The sequence below is a fragment of the Budorcas taxicolor genome, chromosome 12 (assembly GCF_023091745.1).
Source record: "Budorcas taxicolor isolate Tak-1 chromosome 12, Takin1.1, whole genome shotgun sequence".
NCBI classification, from domain to species: Eukaryota; Metazoa; Chordata; class Mammalia; order Artiodactyla; family Bovidae; genus Budorcas; species Budorcas taxicolor.
The window spans coordinates 71,136,726-71,154,516 of record NC_068921.1 but is presented as its reverse complement, the minus strand read 5'-3'; the positions used below and the strand labels follow the sequence as shown (position 1 = coordinate 71,154,516).

Sequence of the window (17,791 nt, the reverse complement as noted above, 5' to 3'; positions counted from 1 at the left end):
CACACACAAGAATAAATACTAAAGTGTGTGTGTTTGTGGTGGGGGTGGATACTGATTAACTAAACAAAAATAATTCAAAATACTGAATTCTTCTTTTAACAAGAATGAAGAATTATCTATTAAGAAACATAAATAAATAAGCACCTAAGAAATTAGCTTGTATCCCCTCCAGGATTTCAGAACCTCCCTCCTACAGTGACATTTAATATATTTGAAGACATTTGTGATGAATATAATACCTGCTGACATGGCACAGATAAGACTGAGAAAAAGATGTATATATTTTATTTTACATTAACTTTAAATAGATGGAGGATGATGTAAAAAAAAAAAACAACAACACAACTATTAGCTATGATGTAAAAATAACAGTTTTAACATTTTACATGAGAATTCCCTTTATGCCATTTAAGGGAAGAAGGCTTGAAAAAGCTAAGAACGTAAGATAAACATCACCATATTCTCAGCTTCAACGCTTTGTCTGATGCAACACCGGATCATCCCCATTTAATCTAATCCCTGCTCCTTCTGTCACTGTACAAAGAAGACTCCTTTATAATTATATTTAAGACATTTACATGTATTGATAATATTACTCATATTCTTACTATCTTGTTGATTGAGACCATGATACAGTGAAAAAGCCCATGATGAATTCAGAGACACTATCAGATGAATTTATTAATCTGAACAGGATTGACATTCACGTGACAGTACTATATATGCGAGGAACTGACTCATTTGAAAAGACCCTGATGCTGGGAAATATTGAGGGCAGGAGGAGAAAGGGACAACAGAGGATATGATGGTTGGATGGCATCATCGACTCGATGGACATGGGTTTGGGTGGACTTCAGGGGTTGGTGATGAACAGGGAGGCCTGGTGTGCTGCAGTTCATGGGGTTGCAAAGAGTCAGACACAACTGAGCGACTGAACTGCACTGAACTGAACTATATATGGATGAGAAATAGAATTGTTATTCAGACTTCCATCATCATGGTTTCAAGAACCATTATGTATTTCCACTTTCTACATCCAAGAGAGCTTCAGTTGAAATCACGAAAAACAAGAGAATGGGTTCCAAGAGCCAGTGCTTTTAAATCTAAAACACAACTCTCATTGTTCCTTATTAAAGATTTTGATTCAATCTGCTACTATGAAATAGAGATGGTGAATTCACAGCACAGATGCCGACACCTACTCATCTGATATCCACACAGCAGTGAGGAAACTGTTCTTTCCTACAGAGAATCTTTCTCACTTCAGTGAATCAGGCACCTGTAACAAAGAAATTCAACTAACCCTATGTCTAAAACCTAAAGCCCTAAACTGGGCCAAAACCTTAATAGTAGTAAACTTGGTTCTCTCCTCCCAACTACATGACACTACCAGAAATGTTCACAGAAGGTCAGCTTGCTATATTTGACCTCATTCCATTTAAAGATAGATAAAAAGATAAAAGATTTCACTGAGACACAAATGACTTCCTGTGGACCACACTATGGAATCATCTGCTGCAAGCACTTCAACACAATCATTAGAACCAAATAGTATACATTAGATAAGATGGCAAGAGTTTAATTTAATACCTGTAAATGAAGCTATAAATGGTAAGCATACCACGAATGGTTATTCACATCTGTACTTACTTTCTGCCAGAATCAAGGACACAAAGGCAACAACAGTGACAAAGATGGCACAGATGACATCCAGATACACAGTGAGCCATTGGGACATCGTCAAAAGCAGGAACCAAGCCTCTGGATTTGTGAACAATAATAAACACAATATATAAGTAGAAAACCCATGTTAGTTGCTTCTAATAAGAGAGTGTATTTTGTTCAGTTGAGCAACAGAAAATTTTTTCACGAGGCAGGACAGCAAAGTTACACACCCAGGGAATGAGAAGATTCTAGAAAGCTAAGTTTTCATACAATATAATGTATGGGAAACATAGGAATCAGTTCAGAGGCTTTATGGGAAGCATGCACTGAAAATTTCAATCCACAAGTTATAAACATAACTAAAACTCCAATAAAGAACATAGAAACATGGTCTCATTGGTACATATCCTACAGTGCTGGATAGCCTTAGCATGTGGCTCATCCTCTCCCAGGGCTGACTGTTTCTAGTCAAGAGCAAGAATCCAGCTCCCATTCTCTGTCCAGCACCTTCTGAACTTCCTCAGGGCCCTGCACAGTGTTTATTTTTAGGAATCAGTATCTAAATAACCATCAGTTAAAGGGATCTGCATACAGCTTTCAAAAATGCCGTTTTCTCATCAAAATACAATACAGATTGGAGACATGGGACAGGATTTGACAGATTTTGAGGAAATTCTGAAATTCCTACCTAGAAAACAACTTCACTGATACAAAGGATAATACACATAAGAGGATGGCAAATTTGATAGTCAGAAAACCATCTTCCTCAGTCAACTCTGCCACCTTACTTGCTCTGAGACGACAGTCAACAAACTACACCTTGGGGTCCAAGAACTGTTACCACTTGCTTTTATAAATAAAGTTCTATTGGCATAGCCATTTTCTGATGTATTATCTTTCCCCACTTTTGTGTTTCAACAGGAAAGTTAAGAAGTTGCAACAGAGACAGTATAGCACGCAAAGCCTAAAATATTTGCTGTCAGGTTCTTTGCAGGAAAAAAAAAAAAAATTGCCAACTCCTATTCTAAAGAGACAGAAAGCCACAGGGCACAGTGATGGAAGGGCAATGCAAGCCAGGCAGGGGAGAAAAGCATGTGGTGATTGGGAAGACGGGCACACAGAGGGGTGCTAAGAGGAAGGGGTAGGGGAGGCAGGTGTGCAGAGGAGGATGAGGGGCGACACAGAGAGAGGTGCTGGCCAGCCAGGCCACCTGAGAGGGAGGTCAGGCCTCAGAATGTAGCACACCCCATCCTTAGAAGTCATCTCCCAAAACTTACAGACCTGAATGCAAGTCCTGGTGTGCATCAAACAGTTTCTGAAACTTTTGTTCAGCTTTGTATGCCCGGATGGTCCAGAGTCCCTGGAGAGAAGATGATAAGTGGGAAAATACTGGGCTCCGTGCTGGGGAAGCAGAGACAGACACACAACAGAGAAAGTCAGGGATGATGGGTGCAAGGAAACACACTACCTCCCAGACTCTGTGGTCACACATCAGGCTAAATGGTACACCCAGGGATTCCTGGTGGACTGCCTGGGGGAGGAAGGATGACACTCCTTCTGGAGAGGATCCTTCACATGACCCTCAAGCTTCATGTCATATTAAGCTGCACTCTAATGACCTGGAAATGAAAGATTCTCTCTGAACCCATTTTTGACCAAATTCATATCACAGATAAATTTAGATAAAGAAACACTTTAGTAGCTCACTCATCAAGGTCTTTCCCAAACATGTCTCCCTCCACTCCCTCCAAAATCTTTCCTGACAGGGGGAAATTGTTTACTGTGTGTGTGTGTATATGTATATATATATGCATGTGTGGCTGCATATATATATATATATATATATATATATATATATATATATATATATATATGTATAGTTGCTTTACAATAATGTGTTAGTATCAGGTATATGGCATAGTGATTCAATTATTTTTTTCTGATTTTATTCTAGTTTAGGTTATTGTAAGATACTGAGTAAAATTCCCTGTGCTGTACAGTATATCCTTGTTCCTTACTTATTCGATGCCTTGTAGCATGTACTTCCCCTTCATGGATCATTGCCTTGTCGTGGCAAAGGGGCTTGTGTAACTTAATGAAGTTATGAGTCAAGCCATGCAGGGCCACCCAAGATGGATGGGTCATAGTGGAGAGTTCTGACAACACATGGTCCACTGGAGGAGAGAATGCCAAATCACCCCAGTATTCTGGCCGTGAGAATGTCATGAACTGTATAAAAAGGCAAAGAGATATGACACCAAAAAATGACACCTCAGGTCAGAAGGTGTTCAATATGCCACTGGGGAAGAGTGAAGGACAATTAGTAATAGCTCCAGAAAGAACGAAGCAACTGGACCAAAGCAGAAACTACCCTCAGTTGTGGATGTGTCTGGTGATGAAAGTAAAGTTGGATATTGTAAAGAACAGTATTTCATAGGAACCTGGAATGTTAGATCCATGAATCAAGGTAAATTGGAACTGGTCAAACAGAAGATGGTAAGAGCAAACATCGACATCTTAGGAATCAGTGCACTAAAATGGACGGGAATGGGTGAATTTAATTCAGATGACCATTATATCTACTTCTGTGTGCAAGAATCTCATAGAAGAAATAGATGAGCCCTTATACTCAATAGAAGAGTCCAAAATGCAGTACTTGGATGTAATCTCAGAAATAACAGAATGATCTCGGTTCCTTTCCAAGGCAAACCATGCAACATCACAGTAATCCAAGCCTATGCCCCAACCACCATTGCTGAAGACGCTGAACTTGATCAATTCTATGAAGACCCACAAGACATCTTAGAACAAACACCAAAAAGGATGTCCTATTCATCATAGGGGATTGGAATGCAATGGTAGGAAGTCAAAAGATGTCTGGAGTAACAGGCAAGCTTGGCCTTGGCATACAAAATGAAGCAGGGCAAAGCCTAACAGAATGCAACCAAGAGAATGCACTAATAGCAAATATCCTCTTCCACAACACAAGAGACAAATATTCACATGAACATCACCAGATGATCAATATTGAAATCAGATTGATTATATTCTTTGTAGCCAAAGATGGAGAAATTCTATACAAACAGCAAAAACAAGATCTGGAGCTGACTCTGGCTCAGATAATCAGCTCCTTGTAGCAAAATTCAGGCTTAAAGTAAAGAAAGTGGGTAAAACCACTAGGCCATTCAGGTACAACCTAAATCAAATCCCCCATGATTATACAGTGAAGGTGACAAATAGATTCAAGGGAGTAGATCTAGTAAACAGAGTGCCTGAAGAACTATGGACAGAAATTCATAATATTGTACAGGAGGCAGTGAACAAAATCACTCCAAAGAAAAAGAAATGCAAAAAGGCAAAGTGGTTGTCTGAAGAGGCTTTACAAATAGCTGAGGAAGAGAAGTTAAAAGCAAGGGGGAAAGGGAAAGTTTCACTCAACTGAGTGCAGAGTACTTCCAGAGAATAGCAAGAGAGACAAGAGGGTCTTCTTCAATGAACAATTAAAAGAAATAGAGGAAAACAGCAGAAAGGGAAAGAATAGTGATCTCTTCAAGAAAATTGGCTCTATCAAAGGAAGACTGCATGCAAAGATGAGCACAATAAAGGATGGAAATGGTAAAGACCTAATAGAAGCAGAAGAGGTAAAGAAGAGATGGCAAGAATACACAGAACTGTACAAAAAAAAGATCTTAATGACCTGGATAACCAAGATGGTGTGGTCACTCACCCAGAGTCAGACATTCTGGATTGTGAAGTCAAGTAGGCCTTAGGAAGCTCTTCTGCCAACAAACTACTGGAAGTGATGGAATTACAGCAGAGCTATTTAAAATCCTAAAGTATGATGCTATTAAAATGCTGCACTCAATATGCCAGGAAATTTGGAAAACCCAGCAGTGGCCACAGGACTGGAAAAGGTCAATCTTCATCCCAATTCCCAAGAAGGGCAGTACTAAAGAATGCTCAAACTACTAACAGCTGTACCCATCTCCCATGCTAGCAGGGTTATGCTCAAAATCCATCAAGGTGGCCTTCAGCAGTACATGAACCAAGAAATTCCAGATGTACAAGCTGAGTTTAGAAAAGACAGAGGAACCAGAGATCAAATTGCCAATATCCTTTGGTCATAAAAAAAAAAAAAAAAGCCAATATCCTTTGGGAATTCCAGAAAAATATCTGCATCTGTTTCATTGACTACACTAAAGCCTTTGACTGTATGGGTCATAACAAACTGTAGAAAACTCCTGAAGAGATGGGAATACCAGAACATTTTACTTGTCTCCTGAGAAACCTGTGTGTGGGTCAAGAAGCAACAGTTAGAAACTCATATGGAGCAACTCATTGGTTCAAAACTGAGAAAGGAGAATGACAAGGTGGTTTATTGTCACCCTGTTTATTTATCTTATATGGAGAGTACATCATGTGAAATGCCAGGCTGGATGACTTACAAGCTGGAAACAAGACTGTGGGGAGAAATACCAACAACCTTAGATATGCAGGTGATACCACTCTAGTGGCAGAAAGCAAAGAGGAACTAAAGAGCTTCTTGATGAAGATGGAAGAAGAGAGTGAAAAAACTGACTTAAAACTCAATATTAAAAAGATTAAGATCATGGCATCCAGTCACATTACTTCATGGCAAAAAAGGGGAAAATTTGAAGCAGTGACAGATTTCCTCTTCTTGGGCTAAAAATCACTGTGGATGGTGATTGGAGCCATGAAATTAGAAGACAGCTGCTTCTTGGAAGGAACGCTATGAAGAATATAGATATTGTATTCAAAAGCAAAGACACCACTTTGCCTACAAAGGTCCATATAATCAAGGTTATGGTTTTTACAGTAGTCAGAGAAGACTCTTGAGAGTCCCTTGAACAGCGAGGAGATGAAACCACTCAATCTAAGGGAAATCAACGCTGAATATTTATTGGAAGTACTGATGCTGAAGCTGAAGCTCCAATACTGTGCCACCTGATGTGATGAGCCAACTCATTGGAAAAGACCCTGATGTTGGGAAGATTGAAGGCAGAAGGAGAAGAGGGTGACAGAGGATGAGACAGTTGGATGGCATCACTGATTCAATGGACATAAACTTGGGCAAACTCCAGAAGATGGAAAGGGACAAGGAGGCCTGGCATGCTGCAGTCCGTGGGGTCGCGAAGAGTTGGACATGACTTGGCAACTGAAAAACAGGGTGCAAAAATATCCCAATATTCCACAGGGACTGTGCCAAAGTTCTCCGACTCTCTAGGACAAATAGTGAAAAACATCTTGAACTGCTTGTTGAAAAAAGCCTCAGGAGATGCCCTTCTCTCCACTGCCCTATGGATAGAAAGTGACCTTTGTCCCAGGCAAAGATCACTCTCAAGTGTTCCTTCTGGAACAACCTCTCTTTGAATGTACCAGAGCCCTGCTTTGCAGTAAGACTGGTGACTGACTCCATTTCATGGGTGGCTTCAAATCATAAAATGTCTGAAGTCTTTTCTACACGGAAAACTGGATGGAGCTCATCACTTCCTCTTCTGCTTCCCCAGGTCCTACCATCCTACTGAGTCACACAGGTAGAATGTCACACATACCTGGACTCTAGTACACTGTCATGGATTCAAACACCTCAGAAAACCAGACCTCACAGAAGTTTAGCTGGTTCTCTGAAGTCTTAATTTTTTTCTATAGATTTTATGAAACGGATACCGACTACCCATTATGCAATTACTTAGGATAAATGCCTCAAGAATTTATCATTAAAAACAAAATATGCAAATGCAACAAAAACTCCTTTGTCATGATGAACTTAGATTTTTTTTTTTAATTTTCCCTCATAGTAGATCCTAAGAACCACGGACTCAATATTCTTCTCTTCTTGGCTTGGTTTCTAGAAGGTTAAATTAGTATTCATTTGCAGTAACTATCTACAGTTGAGGTTTCTGATATCAAAACAAATATCTTCCTTCCTTCCTTTTTGGCTATTGTCTGGCTATTTAAAAGGCTTACAGCTTTTAAAAATATATAACATTTATACTTTGCTTATGATTTTTTCTTTTAATATTGATTAAATATGTTTTCACATTAATGAGACAAGCTTTTAATTATTTCATCTTCTGTGATTATCTGTAGAATAGAATGATTAATCATAATATGTGTTCCCCATCATTCTAAACTAGAAAGTTGAATGGAGTAATAGACTAAATGCATGCTGTGCAGATTATCCTCCTGTGTCCTCCTAAGAGGTTTATTTCCAGCATCTTTTGTGAATAGCTTTGGGGAGGGGGGACTACAAACAGTGTGGCATCCCCCCAAATATGGGTGATAATAAAAAGCAAACCTGAAAATAATAGGGCTTATCTTTTCAATACATTTAACAACTGCAACTTACTTTCCATCTGTTATACATGTGAAATAATGTATTTTTCAAATGTATCATTTCTGCCATGAGTGTATTTCCTGACACTTCCTTTTCCTAATCTTTTCCTTTCCTTGTCATTTAAACTTCAGGGGAAGAAAAATTCCTGTTTTCCTTTTGCATTTGTTCTAACAGGGCTTCTCTGGTGGCTCAGATGGTGAAGAATCTGCCTGCAATGCAGGAGACTTGGGTTTGATCCCTGGATTGGGAAGATCCCCTGGAGAAAGGAATGGTACCCCATTCCAGTATTCTTGCTTGGAGAATTCCATGGACAGAGGAGCCTGGTGAGCTACAGTTCTAACAGGATGAAATATTTCAGTTTTTAGAAAAATGTGTACTGAGTGGCTGCTCTGTTAGGAAGTATGCCATGAACAAGACAGCATCAGTCCCTGTTCTCATGTGCTCACATTCATCCTCCTTGAGCGAAAATATAAAGTGCAGCTGACCTGTTGCCAGCTCCATTTGCCTTAACAGCCACACTGACTCACAGTGGCCATAACACTCCACACCAAATGTTAACTTCGTAAGAAATTCCAGGAGACAGAATCTGCAGGATTTCAAAGCTCTGATTAATTACAACAAAAATAGAAGCCATCCTGCATTGCCCTCCCAACCTTACAGCCTGGTACTCACTTGCACATTCCAGATGTTTCACATCACGTGATGTTTCTGAGAAATATTGCCAGAGAACATAGAAAATGATGCCAAGGGGGATCAGGGGGATCAAAATCTAAGGAATCACCATCACCATCACACCCACCACAGCAATCACAAGAAGAAATGCCTGAAATAGTGAAAATAGATACAGAGCCTCTTTATCAAGGATACTTTTCAAAGATCATATTTAAAGTCTTATTTTTTTTTTTAGGATTCAACTCCTTTCTTTGAAAGTCTTATTGGAATGGCAAGGAATGCTCTTCCATCCAAAGAAATAAAGTCATAGTTGGTCTTCATAATATTTATTGCATGTGTCAAACACTCTAACAAGAACTTTATAGGTATCAGCTCTTTTGATACACTCAGTAGCCCTTTGAAGAAAACATTATTGTTTTTAACAGATGAGAGAACATTTGAGACTCAGAAAGAGTAAGACTTGAATCCCAAACTGTCAGGAGCTAGTTGGTGTTCCTGGAGAGATGAGATAGCTGATACCACAGGTGAGGAAGCGAGGCCTCAACTATACACATTGAGATGAAAAAAATGGTTCATTGCAAATTTAGTGTCCAGAAAAGCAGGAAAAAATTCAAAAGTTGACCTTTGGAAGTAGGAATTCCTCTTTCTTGATTTTCTATGCATAGTTAATATTTACTGAGTGCTGACTGTATATAGATCCAAACATTCAATACTGCACATGTATTAACTCATTACTCTTCACAATAGCCCTATGGAGTAATAATATTATATCATTTTACAGTTGGAGACACTGAGGCACCTTGATCGAGATTGCAAAGCATAAATCAGGAATCTGGAGAGCCCAGGTTAGGACCTTTTATGATATATTTAAGCTTGCCCCCAACATATAGCCATCTTTCTATCATGCTAAGTATGCAAAATGTCTGTTTCAAAGGCCAATGTCTTTCAAACAACAGCAGATGCCATTTATCAACTGTCTACTATATGGAAGACACCATGCTACGAGGTCTATGAACAATCACTTAATCGTCATCTCATCCCATGATGTGATTTTATCTTGCGAAGTGACTTTGGTCTAAAAAGACAGCAGAAATAATAGAAACCAAACACTGGATGATGCTGATTTAAGTATCCATCTTTATCAGGAAAAGTGTATCACGGTACATGGATTCTGGCAATAGGAATGCAACCAACACAGTGTCTTCCTGCTCTGGAAGTGGGGTCAATAGTAGGGACATGGAGGTTTACACAGTCTGAGCCAAGGCCTCTTAAGTTTATGATCTCAGGTGGAGGCAAATCTATAACGATCTGTACAAGTCAGAGTGCTGAAGAAACACGAGGAAGACCATATGAACACTTTTTTGAGAATTCTAACAAGAGACTGATGACTGAATTTCACAAGCTGGTTTTAACAAACAGAAAGAGTAGCATAAATGATGTGGAGGTAGTAATGAGAGTTGACAGAAATTTTGAGGATAAAGGAGCCTGGCTGGGAGGGTTGAGATACTTGTCTGAGTTAACATTGGTTATTCTGGGTCTTCTCAGAACTAGTACCTATATCCTGTGTTCATCAGCCCAGAGCCTCCCCACCTGGTCACCCAGGGCAGCTGGGCCTGGGGGGCATCTCTGAGGGATGGGTTAGTGGGGTGATGTCTGTATCACAGAGACTCAGGTTATCCTTTCACAGCTCTTCCTGATCAGTTTTATTTGAGGATCCTCACAACCATCTTGTGAATGAGAAAAGCCAGAACTTCATTTCCTCTTACACATAAGAAACATGAGTCTGGGAGGGTAAGTGATTGTCCTAGATTTTCCTAGAAGTTACTGCAGGTCAGGAAGAAAGACAGGAGCAGTTTGTACTATGGGAATCCCAGAGCCACAGCCATAGGCAGAAAGACCCTGGAAGGAAGAGGAAACTTCCAGAACTGTGACTCTGTGTCCAGGAGCCCTATGGAACCAAATTGTACTATCTGGATGGAGACCCATGTGCTCTTCCTGTTTCTCCCCATCTCTGCCATGGTATCAACGTTAAACTCAGAGTGAAAAGGATCAAATTTTGAAGAAACAAATTCCAATTCTAAGTGGCAAAAAGTAGGTCTGTCTGATCTCTCTCCTAGTAGACTTACTGATGAATGATTTCATATACCCACTGGATTAACTGATGCAGCCCACTCAGCTACTCCCTTCATGTTCAGGGGAGGTGTCCTTCCAGTTCCTTCTGATCTTAAGTAAAGTCACTAGGCATGCCATTGCTGGTTGTCAGTTAAAAAAAAAAAAAACAACAACTTGCTAAAACATCAGTTATGAAACATCCAAATTATAGGGTTCTGCCGGGAGCCAGCATGGGGAATCCCGCCCATGGCAAAGGTCATGAGGAAAGAGGCCTGACAAAACGCAAAGGCGGGATCAGGCCTCAGGGGTCCCCCTGGACTTTCTTGAGCATCTACCTTCCCAAACCAGAGTCTGCCTTCCTTACTGCATTATGCTTTCCACCTATTCTTCTGACATTACAGGGGGGCTATCACCCACCACCTTTCTCTGGAAAAAAGTTAACTTAGAGCTCCAGTTAACAGTCTCCTGCATATAAAAGGAGTGTCTCAGCTCAAACCCCTCTGATGGCTCTCTAACTTGCCTGACAGGTTTACCCAGACTTTAACAACTATGCATGTGCTGTGAGAGGCACAGGAAGCCTAAAACATAGAGCCTTTCAAAGAGTTAAAAGTTATTAGAGTATTGCTGGTGTAGGATTTCATTATTGGGCCAATGCTTGTTGCTAAGTTCCCATATCTCTTATCCACTGTGCCCTGGGGAGTGCCTTAGTTAACATAGTTGGAATGTAAGAAAACAAAATAGTAGCCTTGACATTAACCACATCAGACTTTTGAGCTAATTGGTTCTTTCTTTGTTGTAACTTACTGCACCTTTGCTCCGTGAGAAATATAACTTTGTTTGATACTTTCTGAGGCTAACATAGAAATATAAAGAAAAAACACTTTGAGGGAAAATAAGTTTTCTGGTTGAGCAGCCTTTATCAAAAAAGGGTCATAAAATGTTTCACAGGCCTCCAAGGCCAGAAGATAATGTACACAACATCATTTGTGGGAAAGGTATAAAAGTCCTTTTTGAACATAAAGTAATGGGCCTCACTCGAAGAAGCTTGGTCACCCCGTCTATTTTTTTTTTTTTTCCCTCTCTCTTGCTTTCTTTTTCAGCTGATCCCTTGGAGCATAGAGGCTCCCTGCGTTCACTTATCTGCCTGGGTTTCTAAGAACAGGAAGACGTTCTGCGTCTTCCCTCCCCTGGGAGACTGGGAGGGCACCTGTGGCCTAACGTAGATGGTGCAAGTCTCTTGTCTCGAGACTTTATTGATTTTCTGTGTAAACCAAGGAATACAGCCTCTTTTTCTCTCTTCTATTTTCTCTCCTCTCTCTCATTACACTATTTTCCCCTAATCTCTCTTTATATCTCTAATCAAATAATTCTTTCCTAATCGCCGACTCCATCCCCGCTTTGAATTACCCTGGATCCACCAGGGCTGGACCCCGGCAGGGTTCTTTTTTTTTTTTAGCTGATTTATATCATTTGATTGAACAATATTCACCAGTTTCAATAACCTGATTCTCCCCAGCTAAGGGCCTTTCATTAATATGACTAATCCAGCCTGGCAGATTACCTGGGAAGCAGAGGTAAGATCAAAATGAAGGGCTGCACAGAGCCCTCCATGGAGCTGTGCCAATACCTTTTCCTTGGGTGCCTGTTCCAGAGCCATTATTAATGCCCTCAGATGTACCCAAGTTAGGTGAGGTACTTCAGATTTCATGTCCCTGAATTTGGAAGCAATTCAAAGAGGCCATCCTTAAGAATTTTATTTCTACTTTTTGGTCATACTATAGCCATGGGCTTCCCTGCCAGCTCAGTTGGTAAAGAATCTGCAATGCAGGAGACCCTGGTTCAATTCCTGGATTGGGAAGATCCACTGGAGAAGGGATAGGCTACCCACTCCAGTATTCTTGGGCTTCCCTTGTGGCTCAGTTGGTAAAGAATCCACTCACAATGTGGGGGAGACCTGGATTCTATCCCTGAGTTGGGAAGATCCCTTGAAGAAGGGAAAGGCTACCCACTCCAGTGTTCTGACCTGGACAATTGCATGGACTGCATACTCCAAGGGGTCGCAAAGAGTTGAATACCACTGAGTAACTTTCATTTTCTCTATAGCCAGTCTCATAGTGGATCAGATATTATATTACAAAAACATATACAATGTCTTCATTTACATTTATGTGTACCTATGTATATATGTTTGTGAATCTTTTATTACCATCTATCTCAAACTCTTTATAAAAGTTGGTAAAAGACAAAAATAGTATCTAAGCAAAAAGCCAACACTCTGAAGGGAAACAGAAGATTCTGATATACAACAAACATCCCTTCCTTGAAATTAATCTCATTTTCTCCTTCTTTATTCCCAGGAATTCCAAGGAGTCTAATCTAAACTACATACATTAATTCCCCCCATCAGATTGGATTTCAGGCCCATCTGAAGGCCACCTCTTCAAAGCCAGTGCTTTTGCTCCTCTGTCACACCATGGCACAGAGACAATGATGTGTCTGTAGCAAGAAACATGCTGACCCAGAAGCAGGTAACCTAGTCCTTTGCCTCAAGACATAAGGGGAAATAATTATGTTGATATATTTATTTCCCATTTGGAGCACACCATTTTGAGAATTCTACCCAATGCTTATGAATCCACGTGAACAACTACAGAAAATTCTTGGGTGAAATCTATCACTTGAGAGTACATGGTGACTTTTTGCAATTCAGAATAATTCCTTAGTTTGCAGAGAATGACAACCTACACCTGTAGGAGAAATTCTACTAGTCTGACATTGTGCTGAGACAGGGTTTGGGGCTAATATTCATGAATAATGGTAAGTCCATTATTACCACTCTTCAGTGTGCTCTGGTGCCAGCATCCAGGGGAGGAGAGATGGTGTGTTAAAAGACTTATGGGCCCAAAGAATGATAAGAATCTCATGGAGTTGGAGCCTAAGAGGCCACTCATTTCAACCACTGGAACAGCTTAATACTACCCAAGGATATATCAGCATGTATACATGCTCAGTCATGCTTGACTCTCTTTGTGAACCCACAGACTGTAGCCCACCAGGCGCCTCTGTCCCTGTGATACTGGAGTGGGTTGCCATTTCCTCCTTCAGGGGATCTTCCTGATTCTGGGATTGAATCCCAAATCTCCTCCATTGACAGGCAGATTCTTTACCACTGAGCCACCTGGGAATCCCAGGACATATCAGAGCAGGTACTATTTTTCCTTGATGGGATGATGATGTCATATGTTCCAAAGTGACCGTGGTTTCATAATTCATACCTGAGGTCTGTTTTGTTTGACGATGCACTTTAAAAATAATATGACCAGTAAACCTCATGCCTATTAGAATTTTTGTCCTTTCTACATTTTATTCCCAACTCTATGTCTTCCAAAGATTGATAACCTGAGCGATATGGCAGCAAGTAAACATTTTCTTAGATGTTTCTTTTCCTATTCCATATCTTCTTTCTGTTTAAAGTTTTGCATTTTCTTGGTTAAGCCTTACTGTTATGAAACTGCTGAGCATTTATGGGAGACAACTGGTAGACCTCTGAACCAATAAAATCAAACCAGATTATTCAATATATTCTGAAGAGAAGATCAATTTTTACCTTTTCTATTTCATGCATCATGAGCTGGTGTATTGATAGCAATGGAAATACAAAAACTAGATTTCATACACTAGTGAATCCCAAAAAATTCAATTGCATCCACTCCAAGTCCACCTTCCCAGTGCAGACAAGCAACCTAGTTTGAATGTCAGGATGTGTAAGGTAGAGACCCTGTCAACTAAGGAAGGGAAGTCTGATGAGCACTACTTATTCTCAGAAAGAATGCTGTCCTGTGAGCAGCTGTTTCTGACAAACCACACTGTCATCTATATGAACTGTTAATGAAATATACACAAAAGTAGTAAAGACAATGAAAAGAAAATAATGCTTGGGGAAAATGTGCATGGTTTTGTTTAAAAATCTGCCCAATCAAAAAATTGGAAAAATAAGACATAATCTCATTGGTAGAGCCCATGATAAATTTTCTCATAATACTGAACATTTTCAATTCTCTAGATCTAGCTGACAACAAAAGAAATGGCAACTATTACCCCACCCTTCCAAATGTCAATTATGGATGACATTTCATGAGGCTTGCCATGTGTATCAGCTCTCAGGTATTTCACAGGCATTATTTAATTTTGTTCTCACATCAAATCTGAGTAGGAAAGATTATCCTCTCCACTTATAAAGCAGGAAACTGATGCTTAGAGCCATTTAGTATTTTGTCCAAAGTCAGATAAGTCAATCATTCTGATCCCAAGCCTGTTCTTCTAATTTCTGCCTGATACTGTTTCCCATATAGACAAAAAAAAAAAAATTGATACCTAAAAAATTTGTATCTAAATATACTCCCTTGTTATATATTTCTTTCCATCTGCATTTTCTAGTTCTGTGGGGGTTTCCTGTGATTGTATCTGAGATTGCATCAGTCTGAGATTCCCAGCTATGAGGGTATGACAGCCTACTCAGCTCACAGAAGGGAATGGTTGTTAAAATATCTTAAAAATGCTAACAGACTATCCTACTAATTTTATTCAATATATAAATCCCCTGTACACAAAATGAGGCTGAGTATTCTAAATGTTCATTTGCATCATGGTAAAAAAGCACTTAAATTTCACGAGGAATTCATATGGTATATTATAGCACTGCAGTTTTTAGCATATTCCTTTCACAAGCATAGTTTGAAATACAAGACCCTGTTTACCTCTTTGGCATTTAACTTCCAAATTACTTACAGTCCTGTTAAAAATGTATTCTACTTATTTTATGCATATAAATATGCCATCTATACTTTTGGCTTATTCCATTCATTTGAATTCTCTCTTGCTTGCTCTCATATCCATATTAGGCACAACATGAAATATGTATTCAATCATAAATCCACTTAGTAGATGGTACTTTTATAACATTAAAAAAAAAAACAGTATCATGAGGATTGTCAACACTTCAAAAGAATTCAAAGCTTTTAATTCTGCTGTCAGACTCCTAAGAATTCTGTTTCAAATTGTGATAAGCACAAATCATCTTGATCACTTTGACCTATTATTGATCTTGCAGAAGATATAACTTGCAATAAACAAATTGAGTTTCACTTCTTGGTAAGAAAACAAGGCAAGATTTCCTTGTAATTAATAGAGGGAAATTATTTTTTTATCAATAAGCAGTTTATTCATGTAGGTGTAGAAGAGATTCTTCTACCTATTTATTCTGAAGCATATAAGATTAAAACTATAAACTTTCAATGAAATGACTATTACACAGACTATCACATGTGCTGCCGGCTAACACAAGATTCTTGTGGAGGTAGTAATACCCTGAGCAGACTACACAAAATTCTGAAAGGATTGAGAAAGAAAGTGTAATTCCTATCAAACAATATTCATTACCCTTCAGTTACAGGGTAAGTCAAAGCAAAAGGAAAAACCTGGAAGAATTTAAAATGTAAACTCCTGAGCTTAATACCAACCTTGGGTCAGTACTGAGTCTACATTTATGCTGATGTGGTACCCTGCATGTCTCAGGAGGTTCAGAGACCAGCTCTGGTCTGCAGATCCCTCCTATATCAGCTCTGCTTCCTCACCCAACTCGGTTAACTGTTAAATCAGAACATTACAGAACATTGGTATGTCTTATCTATATAATATGTGTGTGTGTGTGTGTGTGTGTGTGCACTCAGTCATGTCTGACTCTTTGCTACCCCATGAGCTGTAGCCCCCCAGGATCCTCTGTCCATGGGATTTTCCAGACAAGAATACTGGAACAGGTTGCCATTTCTTTCTCCAGGGGATCTTCCCTACCCAGGGATAGAATCTGTGTCTCTTACATCTCCTGCGTTGGCAGGCAGATTCTCTATGATGGGATCTATACAAACCCTAACACTAAGATTCTCTAAACCTGCCTTTCCTTGGGATACACTAATCAAACTCTTCATCCCTCATTCGGCTGCCTTGGATCTTTTCACAACCGCATCAGCTCTGGGACCTCGGTATCCTTCAATTCGCTCCCAGTGAGAGTCACAGCTAACTCCACTGACAAATGGAATGTTGTGATTTGATTCACAATTTGTTAACCAGCACAATAGAAAGCATTAGGGAAACGTGGAACACTTCTTTCTTCATGTTCAGTGTATCTCATTGACCAGTAGCTTCCTTTCTATCTTTTGCCAACATTAAAGCTTATCACAAGATTCAAGACTGGAGTCCAACTACTTGCTACTTTTAAAAGGCATATCTTAAAAATGACAGCACATAAAAGTGGAAATGAAATGCTGTAAAATGTACCCCATAAAAACACTAACCAAAAGAAAGCTGGAGTATATACCTATGCCACTAAGAACATAAAGTTAGGAAGGATTCCTAGAAATAAAGGAGAATATTTCATAAGAATACAGGGTCAATTTATCCAGAAGGTATTTTTTTCTTAAATCTAAATTTATATAATCGTAATAACATAGATTTGAAATATATAAAGGAAAATTTGATAGAACTCAGGCAAAACGGACAATTTCATACTTTTAGTGGGAGATTTAAACTCACCTCAGTAACTGATAAAACAAGCAGATAAAAATCAGTAGGAATGTAGAAGATTTTGAAAACCTGATTAACAAAGTTAACTTAATTAAGAAATTCACAATACTGCAGTCAATAACTATTTAATACATTCTTTTCAATTATATACATGCTGTACTAAAGCAAGAATCAACAAATTTCAGGGGACAGAAATTAAACAGAACATAATCTAACCTACATGGATATAACTAGAAATCAGTAACAAAAAGGTAGCTAAAAAAATCAATAAATGTTTAGAAGCTCAATGGCACACTTGAAAATATGAATAGCACCTAGTTTAAAATTACAATAAAATTAGAAAGTATTCTATTTAAAAATATAAAAGTGAATGAAAATTGAAACTGTAATCAGAAATCTTCCAGG

The 17,791-nt window shown here is 39.2% G+C and overlaps 1 protein-coding gene across 1 annotated transcript in view; it reads right to left on the bottom strand.

Moving 5' to 3' along the window:
* Positions 1–17,791, bottom strand: part of LOC128057591 (ATP-binding cassette sub-family C member 4-like) — a 128,307-nt gene that overhangs the window by 12,488 nt on the left and 98,028 nt on the right. The window contains 3 exon segments of the mRNA XM_052650040.1: positions 1,651–1,761; positions 2,947–3,066; positions 8,696–8,846. Of these exon segments, the coding sequence (XP_052506000.1) occupies positions 1,651–1,761; positions 2,947–3,066; positions 8,696–8,846 (382 nt within the window).